General features: G+C 55.1%; 1 protein-coding gene across 3 annotated transcripts in view; it reads left to right on the top strand.

Moving 5' to 3' along the window:
* The first annotated feature begins 1,084 nt into the window (after positions 1–1,084).
* SPRYD3 (SPRY domain containing 3) overlaps positions 1,085–16,414 on the top strand; it is a 37,532-nt gene continuing 22,202 nt past the window's right edge. For 2 of the 3 annotated variants that reach the window (XM_042842183.2, XM_008169526.4), the window contains exons 1-6: positions 1,085–1,241; positions 5,386–5,532; positions 6,689–6,764; positions 7,558–7,682; positions 8,943–9,078; positions 9,439–9,627. In XM_042842183.2, coding sequence (XP_042698117.1) covers positions 5,405–5,532; positions 6,689–6,764; positions 7,558–7,682; positions 8,943–9,078; positions 9,439–9,627 — 654 coding nt within the window. In that variant the 5' untranslated portion in view covers positions 1,085–1,241; positions 5,386–5,404. Of the gene's footprint in view, positions 1,242–2,375; positions 2,404–5,385; positions 5,533–6,688; positions 6,765–7,557; positions 7,683–8,942; positions 9,079–9,438; positions 9,628–16,414 lie in introns of those variants that run through there. The other variant, XM_042842182.2, reaches the window with a different exon arrangement.

Raw genomic sequence — 16,414 nt, 5'->3', positions numbered from 1 at the left:
GAGAATGGGGAGGGGGCTGGGACTCCGACTGGCGGGTTGACAGGTGGCGCCTGCTCCCCCCGTATCAACCAGCACCTAAACAGTATGACAGGCCTAGGCCCTGAGGAGGGGGATATTTTCCATGACATGATTAACAGTGTCCTGGAGGACCCCTTCCCTTACACAGCCTTCCTAGTCACCCACCATTCTAGGACTATGGGGGTACCCCCCTTTATAAGGCTCAGTGGGTCCCTCTCACTTACAATGCCCCAGGGATCCCCCATCATAAAACCCTGGGGTATCATCCCCTTATAAGACTTGGGTGGTTACTCTTGTACAGGCCTTAGGTGGCACCTCCTCCATTCTAGTACCCTGAGGAGGGTCTTTAAAGGGCCCCAAACTGGAACCTTTCATAGCCCCCTGTGGAAGTCCCCAATAAGGGGCTGTAGGTGGCACCCCCATTCTAGTCCCCAGGAGTCCCCCATCCTAGTGCCCTGGGCTCCCCAATTATAGGGCCCCCCCAGTCTAGCATCCACAGGTTCCCCCAGTCTATGGCCCCAAGTCTAACGCCCAGGGGTCTCCCATTAAAGAGCTCTAGTTGCCCACCCCCATTTTAGCATCCAGGGATCCCCCAGTCTGTAGCCCCCCCCAAGCCCAGTGCCCAGGGGTCCCCCATTCCCCAGTCCAGGGGTCAGTCTCCCCCAGTCTGTAGCCCCCCCAAGTCCAGTGCCCAGGGGTCCCCCATTCCCCAGTCCAGGGGTCAGGCTCCCCCAGTCTGTAGCCCCCCAAGTCCAGTGCCCAGGGGTCCCCCATTCCCCAGTCCAGGGGTCAGGTTCCCCCAGTCTAGGGTCCAAGGCGCCTCTCCCCCTCCCCCAGGCTGTCTGCAGTCCCAGTGCTGCGTTTAGCCCCACCCCGCTTTTTACGTCATAAGCGCGCGCCCCGAGCGCGGGGCGTCATCACCAGCAGCGCATCCTCCAGAGCCGCCAGCGTCACATGACCAGCCCCAAGCCGGGCCTCCCGCTCAGCCCCCGCCCCGCGCTCGCCCGTCCCAGCCTCCGATTGGCCCGTAGCACTGCCCGTCAAAGCGGAGCGCTCGGTGATTGGCCGGACCGGCTATCGGGAGGCGGGAGGGGAGAGCCGGCTAGGTGTGTGTGGGGGGGCACCCGGATGTGACCTGAGGCGGGCGGTGGCGGCAGAGCCGGAGCCGGTCGGGAGAGACGAGTGGGGAGGGGTCCATGGAGGGAGAGGACGGGCCTGGCTGGGTAAGGGGGTACCCGCGGGCGGGGGGATGAGGACAGGGGCAGGAGGTACCCGGGAAGGGGGGTACCCAGGGCGGGGGAGGGGACACCTGAGAAGGGGGGATCCTGGGGGGTGGGGATACCCGGGGCAGGTGGGGTGGAGGGCGAGGGGAAGGGGAAGGGATGCTCTAAGCCCAGGGTGGGTTGTGGGGGCAGGGATACCCGTAGAGGGGATACCCAGGGCAGGTAAGGAGAAGGACAGTGGGAAGGGATGCCCGGGGTGGGGGTTATTGGGGGCGAGGGAAGGAGAAATACCAGGGAGGAGGGGATGCCTGTGAGGGGGAGGGTAAGGACCAGGGAAGGGGGATGCTCAAAGCCCAGGGTGGGTTGTGGGAGGGATACCTGGGGTGAGAGAAGGGGGAGATGCCCAGGACAGGTGGGATGCAGGAGGATAGGGGAAGGGGGATGCCCTGGGCCTAGGGTAGCTGAGGGGGAGGAGATACCCAGGGTGGGTGAAGGGAGAGACTGCCCAGTTGTGGGGAGGAAGTAGGTGTCCAGGGTGGGTAAGTGAAAGGGGGGAAGAGTGCCCTGGGGTCTGGGTAAGTTAAAGGGAGGGGGTGCCCAGTGGGATGTAAGGGGACGCCTGCGGTGGTTTAGGCAGGGAAGGGGAGAGGAATTGCCTAGGTACGAAGGGTGTTCCAGAGAGGGGAGGGAGGATGCCTATGTTCTCCTGGCTGAGGGGAGGTGAATGTGGCAGGTGCTTCATGAGCTGGTGCCCTGGTATAGCTGAGTGCCCTGTTGTGGAAGGTGAGTGGGCAGGTGGCAGTGGGTGCCTCGTTGTAGGAGGGAAATGGATGAGGTGCTGGTGGTAGCCATGGATGCTCTACTTGGGTATCTGCCTGGGTCCCCTAGGCAGTGCGTGTGTGTGGTGGCAGGTAGGGGCCCAGAGATCATGGGAGGAGAGGTGGTTGGGCACTGAGAGAGTCTGGGGACCTGTCCTAGGACTAGGCAAGTGCTGAGGGAATGGGGGCTTTGCTTTGTCGGGGGTGCTTCTCATGATGGCTTTTTGGCATCAGGAGTCCCTTGGTTATCGCTGTATGTCTGCATTTTCTTCACTGCTGCTCATGCTCTCATGGGCCCTGTCACTCCCAAGCATCTGGAAGAGGCCAGATCCCCCATAAAATAGGTTAGTAACCTAGTTAGTTATCTGTCCTCGATTCTAAAACGCCTGTCCCTGTAGCATTGGCCGTCAGAGCTAGTATACTGACATTATTAATAATTCTGCATATAGCACCAGGAGCCTGCTGGGTGCTTTCCAGACCAGAGCAAAGTCTGTGGTTTGGGTGGGAACAGCTTAGGTTTGAAGGCCAACTTTCCCAAAGGGGATCAGTGATTTGGGGGACCTTAATTTGTTTGGGTTGCCTGCATCTTGGTCCTGATTTTCAGAGATGTTGAACAGCCCCAAATCCTGGTGACTTTGATTGCAGATGTGAACGCTGAAAATCCCTAAAAATCAGGACTGAGGTGCTGAGCTCCAGTTGAGACTCCTGAAACCACTGGCATCATTTGAAAACATTAGCCTGAATGACTGTGAAAGGCCCTTTTTTCAGTTGTGCTATGCTCATTAAAGGTGTAGGTATTGCTTGATCAAACCTGAGGTGAACGGAGCAGATGGGGTCTGTAAAGTCAGACACCACTAATCTGACACCACCTGTGCCCCATTTGGCTTTCTTCTGACTTCAGGAAAAGACAAGGTGCTTTACCCTACTGCCGAGTCTTGTACTTTGTGCATGGAGGCTACTTCCTTCGCTGCCTCTCTTCCAGGCTACTCCGCAGTGAAAAAAACTCCAGTAACTACTGCTGCTAGTGATTTTTCCCAACAGGCAAAATGAAACTGATGTGAGGCTGATCAGTTTTGTGGCTTCTTGGGGAAGATCTGAGCAGCAGCAGAAGCACTGGGGCTGTGTCTGTCTGCAAACTGAGGCCTGGTCTACACCAGCATAGCTAATGTCGTTTGGGGAGGTGGTGCCAATAGAACTTCTCCTTCTGGTGGTGTATACTGCTGTGCTGATGCACTTGCGCCAGCATAGGCTCTGTAGTGTAGACATAGCCTTAGGCAGCATTGTGCTGCACAGGGCTCTGGTCACATTTGAATGGTTGTCTGCCCAACTGTAAGAGCTAGAAATGGAACTTCCTTTTTTAAAAAAACAGGAAGCTTGGATCTCTGTAGAAATAAATGGCCTAGTCACCCTTCAGCTCTGCTCCTTCTAGCCTCCGGAAGCTTGGATCTCTGTAGAAATAAATGGCCTAGTCACCCTTCAGCTCTGCTCCTTCTAGCCTCTGGAAGCTCCCTGCTCATCCTGGGAGTGTGGGTTTTCCAGCCTTGCTTTTGGGTTGCATTAATGCCAGTGGCCTTGAATAAATACCAGGCTTGTCTTACTGGTGCTCTGATCGCACTAATTTTGCTGTCTCGAGTGAATGAACTCCGGTTTCACAACACACAGGTCACATCCTTTGCTAAAACTCTTAAAGGGATTTATGGTGGGTTCAAGTCCCTGTGAGCTTCTATTGTGTTTAGGGATTGATCAGAAACCACCCCCTTTTGGGGAGGCTGGGCAGGTTCACCCTAATGGTCTCTGCTTCTGAGCTGGGGTTGCAGCTCTTCCAGCTGTCTTGGAAGTTCTCCCTGCCCTACCTGTCATCTCGGTCACTATCGAGATGTTGACTCCCTCCTCCGACCAGTCCGTGATGCCAGCCTCTGTCGTCCTCTTGTTGCATTTTCAAACAAGTGCCTTCGTGCTTTGTCCCATCCTGCCTTTCATGTTTGGGAGGCGCTCCCTGTGAACATCTACAACGCTACCTCGTTGTCCTCCTCCAAGATTCTCCTTAAAGCTCTGCTTTGCTGTGGGGCCTACACAAAACACTGCCCGTTGTCTAGACCAACATTGTTTCCTTGGGCTCTCCCATCTGTCTGTATCCATCTGTTGGTAAGCTCTTTGGGGCAAGTGATTGTCATTTGTGTGGCACCTAGCGGAGTGGGCTCTTGGTCCATGACTGGGCCTCCTAAATGCTACAGAATGCAAATAAGCCAAATCCCAGACACTCAACGTGTGACTTCCAGCACAGGGGTTAGCTTTGGGAATGGGTGGTGGCAAGGGGCTGTCTTTGGAGCCGGGGGGGTCAGAAAGGTCTCAGTGTTGTGTGAGGGATGGTGGGGCTAAGAGATCTGGAAACAGCTGCAGGGTGGATCAGTCCAGCTGGGTTTGATTGCATGGGTTAGAGGAGGCAAGGTTTCTTTGAGGGCTCGGGGAGGAATAACTGTGTGTGTGGACACAATGTGGCCCGGGGGGTGAGGCCAGCATTCTGTTGTAACCAAGTGCTGCTTTCTCTCTTCTCCTCCTCTGTACCCTCTCTGAGCTTTGAAGAGTGCGTCTGTTTCCAGTTCCTGTTGTCTCTGTACAGCTTTCCCCCGGCACCAGAGTGGTGTTAGTTTTCATTTGACCCTCTGGATGCTATCTTGCCGCTGGCATGTAGTCTTGGCCGTTATCTCTTTGTAGGTTTCTGGCTTAGTGGAGAGTAATAGAGGAAGTGTTTTCTTGTGGTGAGAGCTAGGACTGGGAGTCAAGACTCCTGGGTTCTACCCATTGGCTGGGAGTGGGAGCTTAGAGGTTGAAGCAGGGGCTGGGAGTCAGAACTCCTGGATTTTCTCCCCTTTTCTGCTGCTGACTTGTGTATCCTTGGGCAAGTCACTGCCTCGATCTGTGCCTCAGTTTGCCCCTTTAGAACAGGGCTAATACTTAACATGAGTGGTGCAAGCCTTTCTGACTGGTTTATCAGGTGCATTATGCATGCTCTAGCATTCGATCATAGCCTGAGGTAGGAGAACAGCAGTGCCTGTCTGGCTCCCAATCCCTCAGCGTAATGTAACGGTTCACACCGTGTGGGAGGTAGGAGGGCCAGTGTAGGAAGTACGTGCTGTTGCTGTCTTTCAGTGATTCGAAGAGCCAGGCTTCCAAGGCCCGAATCTCCTCTGATGTCTGGCTAATGCCTTGTGGCTGTCTTGGCTTTTCAGGAGCAGAGACGGTATCTTGGCTGGGGGACTCCAGGGTCTCATGCCACCTGTTGTATGTGCTTGGTAGCTTACTTCTTACCCCCTTCCTTTCAATAGGTTGACTCTCACAGCCATAATGGATGACTTGAACCTGCACTACCGGTTCCTGAACTGGAGGAGGAGGATCCGGGAGATCCGGGAGGTGCGGGCTGTCCGCTATCAGGAGAGATTCAAACACATTCTCGTCGACGGGGACACACTGAGGTGACTGGCGGGACTGGCAAACTGGAAAGTGGGTGCAGAGCAAGGAGCAGCCTTCTCGCCTGGCACGGGGAAGGGGTCCACTGTGGCTGGGTACCGTCTCGCTCTGCCTCTGCAGCTAGGCAATGAAGCAATAAAGTGAAATTGATGAGGTCTCTGAAGGCCTTGCTTGAGAGCTCCAGTCTGATCCTTTCTCTGCACTGGGTGTTGCACCCAAAGGTGTCGGATGGATGCTTTAACTTGAACATCTTCACTGAACAATGATGCATCCTGGGGTTATGCCAGTGGGTTGAGACTCACAAAGATTAGAGCTAGAATTGGCTCATTGTATCCATCCCCTCCTCCATCCAGTGTTGCTGGTTAGGACATGGTTGTGACATACAGTATATTCTCCTGGGCTTTGTCCTGACTAATTAATGTCCCAAGCAACAAGGCTTCCCTAGAGGAGATAGATTCTTTTCCTGGCATCTACCTTAGGCAATCCCTTTCCCCTCTCCGTGCCTCAGTTTCCCTATCTGTATATTGGGATGGGGGGAAGGATACTGACCCACCTCGCCATAAGGCATAAGTGTGTGTAACGTGCTTTGAAATGCTCTAGAACTGCAGAATGTTAGTTGCAGATGTGGTGTTTCCAAGGCCTGGCAGGCGGCTGATTGGTCTGAGTTGCAAATCCCATAAGTAAGGGGAGTGGGGAACGAAGGACTTCTGCTGCTTAGGGCCAGCCGCCTTGTGGAATGCCCTAGGACTGCAGCCAGGAAGCAGAGCTGTCCAATCTGCTTTCTGAGCCCTTGGGCCTAAATGTTCCAGAGTGACTTGTGATTTTTGGGGGCCTAACTTGAGACACCTCCAAGAGGCCTGATTTCCAGAGTGCAGGTGCTCAGGTCTGTCTGAGAATTGGCCCCCTCCAAGGCATCCCAAATGGGGCACCCAAAATTGCCAGTTGCTTCTGAAACTCCAGGCCTTAGTCTCCTGCCCCGGGGGCACTTGGCGATGAATTGGGTAATGACTGTTCCATTCGCTAGCTCAGCTGGCAGGTGAGCATGACTGGCACCTTCGCCAGATGGGTGTGGTCGACTACCCAGGCCCTGCCATCCCTTATCATTTAAAGTGCCCAGATCACGATGTTTAAGTAACCCGGCCTCTTATTTCTTGTCTGTAGTTACCATGGGAACTCTGGGGAGGTTGGCTGTTACGTTGCCCCCCGCCCACTGACCAAAGACAACAACTACTTTGAGGTAATCTTGCCTGCTGGGGCTGGGTGAACTCCCTGGGTCGGAGCTGATCTAAAGATCCTTCCGTGTGCTTGTTGTTCTCTCCTCGTGACTCCATCTTTTGTCCTCTCTTGCTAGCCCAGCGTGCTGGGTTTCAGAGCTCTGCTGTCTTCGTTCAGACAGGGATTTCTGTACTGAGATTCTTGGATGCTAAGACTGGAAGGGGCCTCCTGCGTAACACCAGCCAGAGAATTTCCCCCAGTTACCCCTGTAATGAGCCCAGTAACTGACTAAAGCTGCCCTTCCAGAGACCCATCCAGTCTGGATCTGAGTCCTTAAGAGATGGAATCCACCACTTCCACTGGTGATTTATGCTGGTGGTTAATGACCCTCACTGTTACAAATTGGTGTCCTGCGTCTAGTCGGACTGTGTCTGGCTTTAACTTCCAGCCATGGGTTCTTGCTCTGCCTTTCTCTGCTAGATGATAGAGCCCTTTAGTACCGGTGTTTTCTTCCCATGAAGGTACTTGGAGACCATGATCAAATCACCTCTCGATCTTCTTTGATAAGCCAAACAGCTCAAGCTCCGTTCTCGGAGATGGAGCCTGGCCTATGCTGTTGGTTTTTTCTCCATTCTCCCTCACTTGAGTCTAAACTCTCTCGCCACCCCTGTTCCGGGAGGTGCAGCCAACTTGTCATTGTGCAGCGTGGCGGTGCCCTAGCTGATCACCCAAGCCACTGTGTTGACGTGAGCAAGTGCCAGTGAGGAAGTGCTTCTGTTGGAATGGAAAAGGATTGTTCTCGTAACTGCTTGCAGGTGTCGATTGTGGACAGTGGTGTGCGGGGGACCATCGCCGTGGGCCTTGTGCCGCAGTATTACAGCCTGGACCATCAGCCGGGGTGGCTGCCTGATTCCGTGGCCTACCATGCGGACGACGGCAAGTGAGTTGGGTGCCACCCTGCTGGGCAGATTAGCGGAGCGTTGAGGCGTGGCTGGGGAGCACATTGGCACATGCGTCTCCTGTGGCATTTCCTGAGCTGCTGATTCAAAAGGGCTGGGAGGAGTGGGGGGGCACAGATTGCTTTGGCTGAGGGGGCTTTAGGTGCTGGACGCTGTCAGTGGGGCTGTGACTCTTGTGTGGGGTGAATGGGGGGTTGGGTGGATGCAGGAATTAATTTGATCAGCAGTAAAAGCCCTGACCTGACAATCCTCATAAGAACAAAAGAACGGCCGGACTGGGTCAGACCAATGGCCCAGCTAGCCCCGTGTCCTGTCTTCCCACAGTGGCTGGTGCCAGCTGCTTCAAAGGGAATGAACAGAACAGGGCAGTTCATTGAGTGATCCATCCCCCGTTGTCCAATCCCAACTTCTGGCAGTCAGAGGTTTAGTGGGGAAACGACACATAGCTCGCTCGACACGTAGATGTCCCACCTTATGCTGGAGCTGCGTGTTCCTTATCTCTGGTCAAAAGGACTGTGTGAACCTGGAAAATGTGCCAAGCTGCTACTGCCGTGGTATGTCTGGTGCTGTCAGCCCTAGTTTCTTAAGCAGGCATCAGGACCCTGCTGGGCGCTCCACTGAGCGGCGCCATCTGCTTCCCTTCCGAGGCAGCACCACATCTGTGGTGAGGTCTGTACCCTCTGTGCTCATCCCCTCATGTCCAGAGAGGAAGGACGGCCAGGGCTTAGGGCGCCAGGCTGGCACTTGGGAGACCTGGGCTCAAGCCTCTCAGACTTCCGGGGTGATCTTGGGCAAGTCATGTCGCCACGCTGGGCCTTGGTTCCCCATCAGTACGTGGGGATGACAGCCCAGCCCTGCCTCACACGTACCATACGTTAAAGATTGTGGAGTGCTCAGAGCCCTACTGATAAGTACCTAAGATGGATAGACAGCCAGGCTGAATTAGCTGGATACCAAGCTGTCCAGTGTCCAGATGGCTTCTTGCAACTGCATTGACGTTAGCTGAGTGCTACCTGGGATCACCTGGACACTTACTATGCGAATGGGAGGGTTACTCCATCGACGATGCCCTGACAGTGCTGTATGTTGCTGCGGAGGCCCAGAGGCCTATAGTCGCGAAGTGTTCCTCCCTCCCCTGCGTGTTCATTTTGCCCTTTGTGCCGAGCCGGGGTGCGAGCGAGTCTCCCGTCGGGGCGTCTACGATGCTTTCCGAGGTCATTCCTTGCTCTTCGCACCCGCAGGCTATACAATGGCAGAGCGAAGGGCCGGCAGTTTGGGACGAAGTGCAGCTCGGGGGATCGGATCGGCTGCGGGATCGAGCCGGTTTCTTTTGAGGTCCAGACGGCCCAGATATTCTTCACCAAGAACGGAAAGAGGGTGAGAGCCGCTCGGTAGAAACGGTTGTGGATCCGGCTGGGTTTCTTACTGCTTATGGGGGGAGGGATCTGTCGAAAACCAAGTTAACGGTGGAACTCTCCCATCTGCAGTGATGGGCAGAATGTGTGAGCTGCTCTTCCTGGAGCTAAATCCTCTAGATTAGCAGCAGAGCAGGCTTCCTCCAGTGACGTGTCTCAGCTGTGACCCACAGAGACCCCCTAACCCCATAGGTTCAGCTCCCGTGGCTAACTCTGCTACTGCTGGCAGGATCGGCTGAGATATCAGGGCCCTGTCCTGCTGTGAGCAGGTGACACCAGAGGTACAGGAGGCTCATAGAGGGTTACTGGCTGTATCCCGCAGGTTGGCTCCACCATAATGCCGCTGTCCCCGGACGGGCTCTTCCCTGCCGTGGGGATGCACTCGCTGGGAGAAGAGGTTCGGCTCCACCTTCACGCCGAGCTGGGCAACGAGGAGGATGACAGTATCATGATGGTGGACAGCTATGAGGACGAGTGGGGCCGGCTTCACGACGTGAAGGTCTGCGGCACGGTGAGCGAGCTGATTGGCTCCCTGCAGGGGCGACCCGGGGCAACGTCGACCTTCAGCTTGGGCGCAGGCTTTGAACCTGGTCCTTCCTTAGAGCTAAGATAGCCCAGTTCCTGCCATTCCCCCTGCCCGGGGTCTACTGCCCCTCTGGATTCCAAAGAGAGCTTCTTAACCCTGTGCCGCAGGTGCTGCGGGCCGGGATCTACAGAGCACGTGCTGTGCAGGGTGTTGGCTGTAGGCCCAGCTGGCAAGTGATCAGGGTCCCCTTGAGAGATTGGCCTCTCTCTACAGCAGGTGTTGGGCTCTGCACTGGGGGGAGAAGTGATCTGAGCTTGGGGGGTTGGCTTTGTGCTTGCGTTAGTTTGAGTTCTTACCGGGGTTACCAGGGGCTGTGATGTCAAACAGGGAAATTCCTCTGAATCCAAGAGGCCGGACTAAGGGTCTCTGGCAGGCAGGGCACAGGTTGGAGCTAGGAATAAGGGTTTAAAGATTCTCCTTATCTGCCTTGTAAGCTACAGTGGCTGCTGCTTGTTGTACCGCGATAGCCTCTAGGCGCCCCAATGTCCAGCGCTGGACAAACCCAGAACAGATCTGCCCAGAGCTGCTGACAAGCTAAGTCTAAAATGAGAGACAACAAGCGGATACAATAATAGGGGAGCCTAAGGAACCAAAGAGACCAAACATCTTTTCTCCCCAGCTGCTACTCAGAGAGGTAGCATGGCCCTGCACTAGGAGTCTGGAACCCTTGGTTCTCTTTCCAGTAACTCAGTTTCCCCTTGTGTGAAACAGGGACAGTGATGCTGATCTGCCTGCCTACAGTGCTTTGTGATCTGGTGGGGGGGGGGGGGGGGAAGTGCTGGCTAATTGCTAGATAGAATTAGCATTACCCAAGAATGTGCAGGCTTGTGTGATCTTTTCCTCCAAAGCGAGATTGCTGGCGCTGTTAATTTCACAAACGCAAAGATGCTTATTTATTTTTAGCCAAGCTCCAGGTGGGGGTAGTGCTGGGGATTTCCCCCTACTCCCTGGAAATTCATCAAAGAAGTGGAATTGTTCCAAGCAGCTCCTTTGAAAACCTTGCTTGGCTTTGCTTTTTGGGCACCCCTGGCAGCAATGCATGATCTCATAGGTGCCTTGGAAGTGATCACCGCCCAGTTAGAGGGTAGAGCCTTGAAGTCTTTGCCAAGGTCTCTCAGTGCCTCCTTTCTGCTCGGCACTGGGAAGCAGCAGGATCTGAAAATTTGAGACTAGCTGTGTATGATCTGTGCTTAGCTTGGGAGTCCAGAAGTCACTGGTTTGGGCTCTGCTGCGTTACAGGCCAGACACTCGCTCCGTCTCACTCGGCCTAGGGATGAAAGCCTTGAGGTCTCTCAGGACTCATGCCTGCCGTTCTGCCTCACAGATTTGGGGCATCTTTATTAACTATCTATAACTGGGAGCTGCTTTCTACCAAGATCAATTCTGAAGATGCGCCCTAGTCCTGAAAGCATTTATACCGATGCACCAAGTGCTTCTAGCCCTGGCTGGCTGTGAGCTACAGGGCTTTGCAATCGCTCCAACACCACGCTTCAGCCCTCTTTGCAAACCACGGTGAGATCTGTGGATAAGTGTTATTAGCCCCTTTTTTACAGATGGGGAAAGTGACCAGCTGCGATCTCTAGGGCAGTATAAAATCTGGGAGTCCTGACTTCCAATCCCTGCCTTTACCTACAGGGCTTTGCGCCCTCCCAGAGCTGGGGATAGAACCCAGGAGTCCTCACTCCCTTTCCTCTGCTCTCACCCATGGGCGGCCCCGCCCTTAGAGTTGGCAAGGCCTCTCTTTACTGATCCTGCCAGGTGCAAAGCCTCGCTCTGTCATGAAGAGGGCTGCAAAGCTAACGAGCCAGTCGGCTCTGTTTCAGCGTGAGCCTGTGGAAGGGTATGAACGCGTGCGTGGGATGCCCGTCTGTCATCGGGGCTGCTGTAATACAATGAGCTTGGCAATGGCGGCCTTCTCCCTGCAGCGCCACCCAGTAAAATCCCCACTGTAGGGTGCTCCTGAGAGCGATGCTGCAGGTGGAGTCCCACAGGCTGGTTCGCTTGCTGCTGAAGCTAGCCGAGTAATCCAGGACCATGCGTCTCCATCCTTGCTGGGGATGCTGGTCTGGAGTGAGGGTGACGGCCCAGGTCTCTGTTTCTGTTTCCCAGCTGCCATGGTTACCTGGAGCGTGGTCCCTATAATTATCGGGTGGGTTTTACCCTGGCTGGGGGAGGGTGAGGAGCAAGTCCCTCATTGGCTGGGGGCAAATCTCCGGCTGCCACATGACGATCTCGCCGCATGGCTGGGTTGTCACGTAGCTTCCGGGCCTTGGTCCCACAAGCCCAACCTGTGGACGTCCTTCTTGCTGGTGTGGGCAAGGTCCAGCGCTAGTCCTTGTTCAGCCCCTTTCCCTACCTGCAAGGATACAAGGCTGACGATCAAAGGGGGGGATGGGCCCAAAGGGATGCGGGCCGAAACAAGAGCCCACCTCTTCGGCCTCGCCGGGCATCTGTGCAGGCTTCCCAGCAGAAGCCGGCTCCGCAGGACGGTCTCTGCCCGTGCTCTGCAGCATTGACCCCTCAACATGGGTCATTGCCACAGGCTGAGCGCCTCCGGTTGAGTGGGCTCTCCTGGCTCCGTTTTTGGCCAGCATGCCCCCCCCCCACCCCCCGGAACACTGCTTTGCTCCCCTCCTTGCCTTTGGGGAGCAGGGATCTCTGTGCTACGGCTGCTCCCCAGAGCTAGTGGGGGCAGCAGGTCAGTTCATCACCCGGCATCACAGGTGAACCCAGCGGCGGGGCTGGCGGTAGCTGCCATGTTGGCGTAGCTATAGGACCTAGCGCCTATCCTTGCTTCCGGCACCCTGCTGCGTTCGGTAGGGTGAGAAAGGAAACTGCTGAACGTGACGGTGGATCATAGCTTGGGCATCTGAATCTCACGCTTCCTTTGTCGCTGGGTCTGGATGCTCGCCGCTCTTCTAGTGGAGGTCGAGCCTGTGGCTGCTGCGTTACCCCAGACGCTTCCGGCGCACCCCGGGTCCCGCATGTTCAAACAGCTCCGACACATGCTGTCCCACGGCAATGGGAGAGCTGTGGTTAAAGCAGGGGACTGGGAGTCAGGACTCCTGGGTTCTATCCCTGCCTCTGACCACGGGCAAGGCTCTGCCCTGACTGCCCCTCTTACCTGCCCTGTAAAATTAGGGCCAATAATATCTGCCCACATCACAGCAGGGCTTATGAGGCTGGCTTAGTCTGGGGGATTGGGGTGACTGGCACTGTAATGCAGTGCAAAGCAGTGTCTGGAGCTCATTCTTGTTCGTGAGAGGGCTCTTCCCAACGCCAAGCATACCATCTCCTTCTCCTCCCTGGACCGGCCAGGGTGGAAGGCATCAGTTCGAGCACAGGCACCCATTGCTTGTTGGTTACTAGGGGAAATGTCCCTCCGGAAGATACCCCGTGCTCCCCTTTTGCCCTTGTACTTTCATCTCTTTCCTCTGGGGATCCCAAAGCCCTCTGGTAGAGGAAGACAAAGGCGATCTTTCATTCACAGATGGGGAAACTGAGGCACGGAGTGCGGGGCGGGCGTGGACGTGACTTGCCCACAGTGGTGCTGTCAGTGGGGTTGGAAGCTAGAACCTTGCGCTAATCACTAGCGGCTGCTGCCTCCTCTTCCCAGCTGGAGATCTCGGAGCATTTCTACCCTCTCACCAGAGTCTTTTTCAAAAACAAACTCGGGACCCAAACTTTCTCCAGCTGTTAAAGGATTGCAGCTGTGAATGCAGGCCCCACGTCGCAGCACACGTGACGGCCGCTTGTGTGTGCCGGATGGAGCCGGGCTGGACCATTTGATCAAGGCGCCGCGGCGGGGAAGAATCCGCCGTCTTGGGCTGCATCCTTTTCCGTCTCAACCTTTATTAACTGCCCCCCTCCCCCTCTCCCCCCGATTCTCCTCTGACATTTCATTGCAGACAACATCTGTGAAGTTGAATTTTGAGGCAGGGCCAAGAGAGACATTCCAAGGCCCTCGCTGACCTTTAGATGGAGTGAGTGTTTCTCGTCGGCTCCCTGGAACGGCTGCGTGGGGTTTTGCCATCGCTCCTGCCTGCCTGGGCAAGTCTCTTTGGTTCTCTCCTCACCCCCCCTCCCCCCCCCCGCTTCCCTCTTGCCATGTGTAAATACCGGCCAGCTCAGCCGCACTACCACAAGCGTTCAAACAATGCACGGTGCTAATTGACGCGGGAGGGTTGGCAGGGTGTGGCGTGAACACCGAATTAGGAGCTTTATAAATAGGCTCTTGCATTCTTTCACGGTACAGCTGGCTCCTGTGTGGGGCGGCACCCCATCTTTACTCCTTTGGTTTCCGTCAGCCCCAGCAGAAGCTACAGTTACCCTCTCGGGCAGAGGGATTCCCACGCAGGTGCTGAACTCTCCCATCTCCAAAGCAGCAGGGTGCGGTGGCTGGGGTTCCTGGGACTCCTTGGTTCTTCTAGCTCTGCCACTAATGCAGCACGTGACCGTAGCCATGTCACATCGCCGCCTTGTGCCTCAGTTTCCCCTCCTGAAAACTTCCTAATCTTGGTGTGAAGGCTTAATGTCTGTAAAGAGATCCTCAAATCAACAGCACCTTATGAGTGCAGAGTGTTACTCTTAAATAGGTTAATTTCCTGGTCCAGTGATCTAGAGACCTTCCGTTTCCCAAAAGAGACAGGCTGCTCGGAGAAGGGCCTTGGACACACAAGGGGGGAGATTGTCTGTAAGAAGCTCTGTCCCAGGGACAGACCAGTTTTGTCCCTTCATTCCTAAGTCACCTGTCCCCCCAAACACTGTCTCAGATGAGAGGGGTCTCGAATGCAAACATCAGATGAGCTTTTTGGGAACTCCCTGTGCTGTTGGCAGCTGGGGACTGGGGCTCCCCTGACAAGTTGGTATTGGGTTCTTCTGGGGAGTGGATCAGCACCCAGCTGTGGCACACCAGCGAAGCCGTAGTCCTGCATGGCGGCTTGGCACCAGTGTGGTCGTCTCACTGAGATGACTTAGGCTTGGACAAAGCTACCTGGCCTGTTGTCCCCAGTGGGGAAATTGTGCATGAGGCAAGAGCAGGCTTTTAAAACCAAGACTAGGAGCTGGGAGTCCTGGGTCAGTGAATGACCTTAGCTAAGTTGCAGCCACTCTTTGTGCCTCAGTTTCCCTCTCTCTAAAACAGAGGGTAGAGCATGGGTATCTACCCCCAGTTGCTGACCTGGACAGAGGTTCCTCTGACTGCTACTCTCAGGGCAAAGCTAGCTCTCCATTCTCCAATCCCCAGCAGCTGTGGTTCTGGCATCTTTCAGAAGTCGCTTGTTCTTTGGCTCCTTTTGGCATCACGATGTTCGTGGAACTTCTGTTATCTGCACTAGGGTGGCACTTTGGGCCCCAACTGAGATAGGGGGTCCCGTCGTTCTGGACCCTGCACATACAGTGAGAGATGATCCCTGCCCTGGAGAGCCTGCAAATTAAATAAACAAAAGGCCAGTGAAGCACTGGAGGGAAACGAGGCCTGGTCTAGACCTTTGCCATGGTGTAACTGGTGGTCAGGGTGATTTTGTTAACCCGTCCGGTTATACCAGCACAACCCCTAGTGTGGGCACAGGTATGCTGGTGTAGAGGTGCCTTTGACCAGTGTAGCTTGTTCCGTTTCCCCTACAAGAATAAGTCCCCTTTATACTGGTAAGTCTGCATTCCTATCAGGGGCTTGTGCTTTCACAAGTTGGGTACAGTTAAAGCGTTGCAGCATCTGTGTGCGCATGTGTGGACAAGGCCTGGGATTTAAAGGTGGGATGTCGTGGGGTAGCCTAGGCTTTCCAGCATGTGCCGAAGGACGCTCTGCTTTCTCTTTACTCAGCCCGAGAAGACCTGTCTTAGCTCGAGTTAGCCGCCGTGGTCCACCACCACCCCTCTAAATCCTAATCTAGATAAAGCCACAGACACCTGCTGGAAGTCGCGCAGCAGGTTGGTGGTAGAGCCGGGAATAGACCCCGGGTGTCCTAAATCTTTCCAGTGCCCTAACTGCTAGACCTTGCTGCCTCCTGTGTATTTTCTCTCCTTAAGAACATGTTGGTGGCTCAGCCAGACTGCGGGAAGGGAGGTTGAAGCAGTGGGTTCTGGGAGTCATGTTATTACACAGCTGCTCCAGGAGCATGAAAGTGTCTTTTCCTCTAATCCTTGGTATAATTCAGGCCTGATCCGACCCCTTTCTCTTGCCTGGTCCATCCCACTAGCGACTGGAGCGCATAACTAACCCTGATCCCTGCTGGGAAAGGGGGTCCATGGGTGGCCCTGCCCCACAGTGTGTGGGGTGCAGTGAGCCTGCGTGGCTTTAAGCAGCATGGCGTGAGATTCCCTGCACTGACAGTGGAATCTCAATAAAGGCTCTTAGCTTGGGTCCTCTTATACCATGCTTTTCATCAGTAGATTTCAACGTGTCATTATCTCCATTTTCCTGATGGGGAAACTGAGGCACAGCGGTGACATGACCTGCCCCAGGACAGTGGCAGAGCTGGGAATAGCACCCAGAATAGCCGGTGCTCTGTCCACGAGGCCACACTGCCTCCCTCTAGTGGGTGGGCTCTGGCATTGTTGTGTTGCCAGAGAGATGAACTCAGTGAGCCATCTCTGTGGCACATCTAGGGATTTTTAGCTTCGGGCCCTAGCGAAAGAACGGACTGGATCGTGAGACTTTCCCTGCACCTGGGGGCTGAGGCAACAATGGGTAATAGGCGGCAGCAGTTCATGG

Source organism: Chrysemys picta, chromosome 22, assembly GCF_011386835.1.
Source record: "Chrysemys picta bellii isolate R12L10 chromosome 22, ASM1138683v2, whole genome shotgun sequence".
NCBI classification, from domain to species: Eukaryota; Metazoa; Chordata; order Testudines; family Emydidae; genus Chrysemys; species Chrysemys picta.
This window is presented reverse-complemented; position numbering and strand designations above follow the sequence as displayed.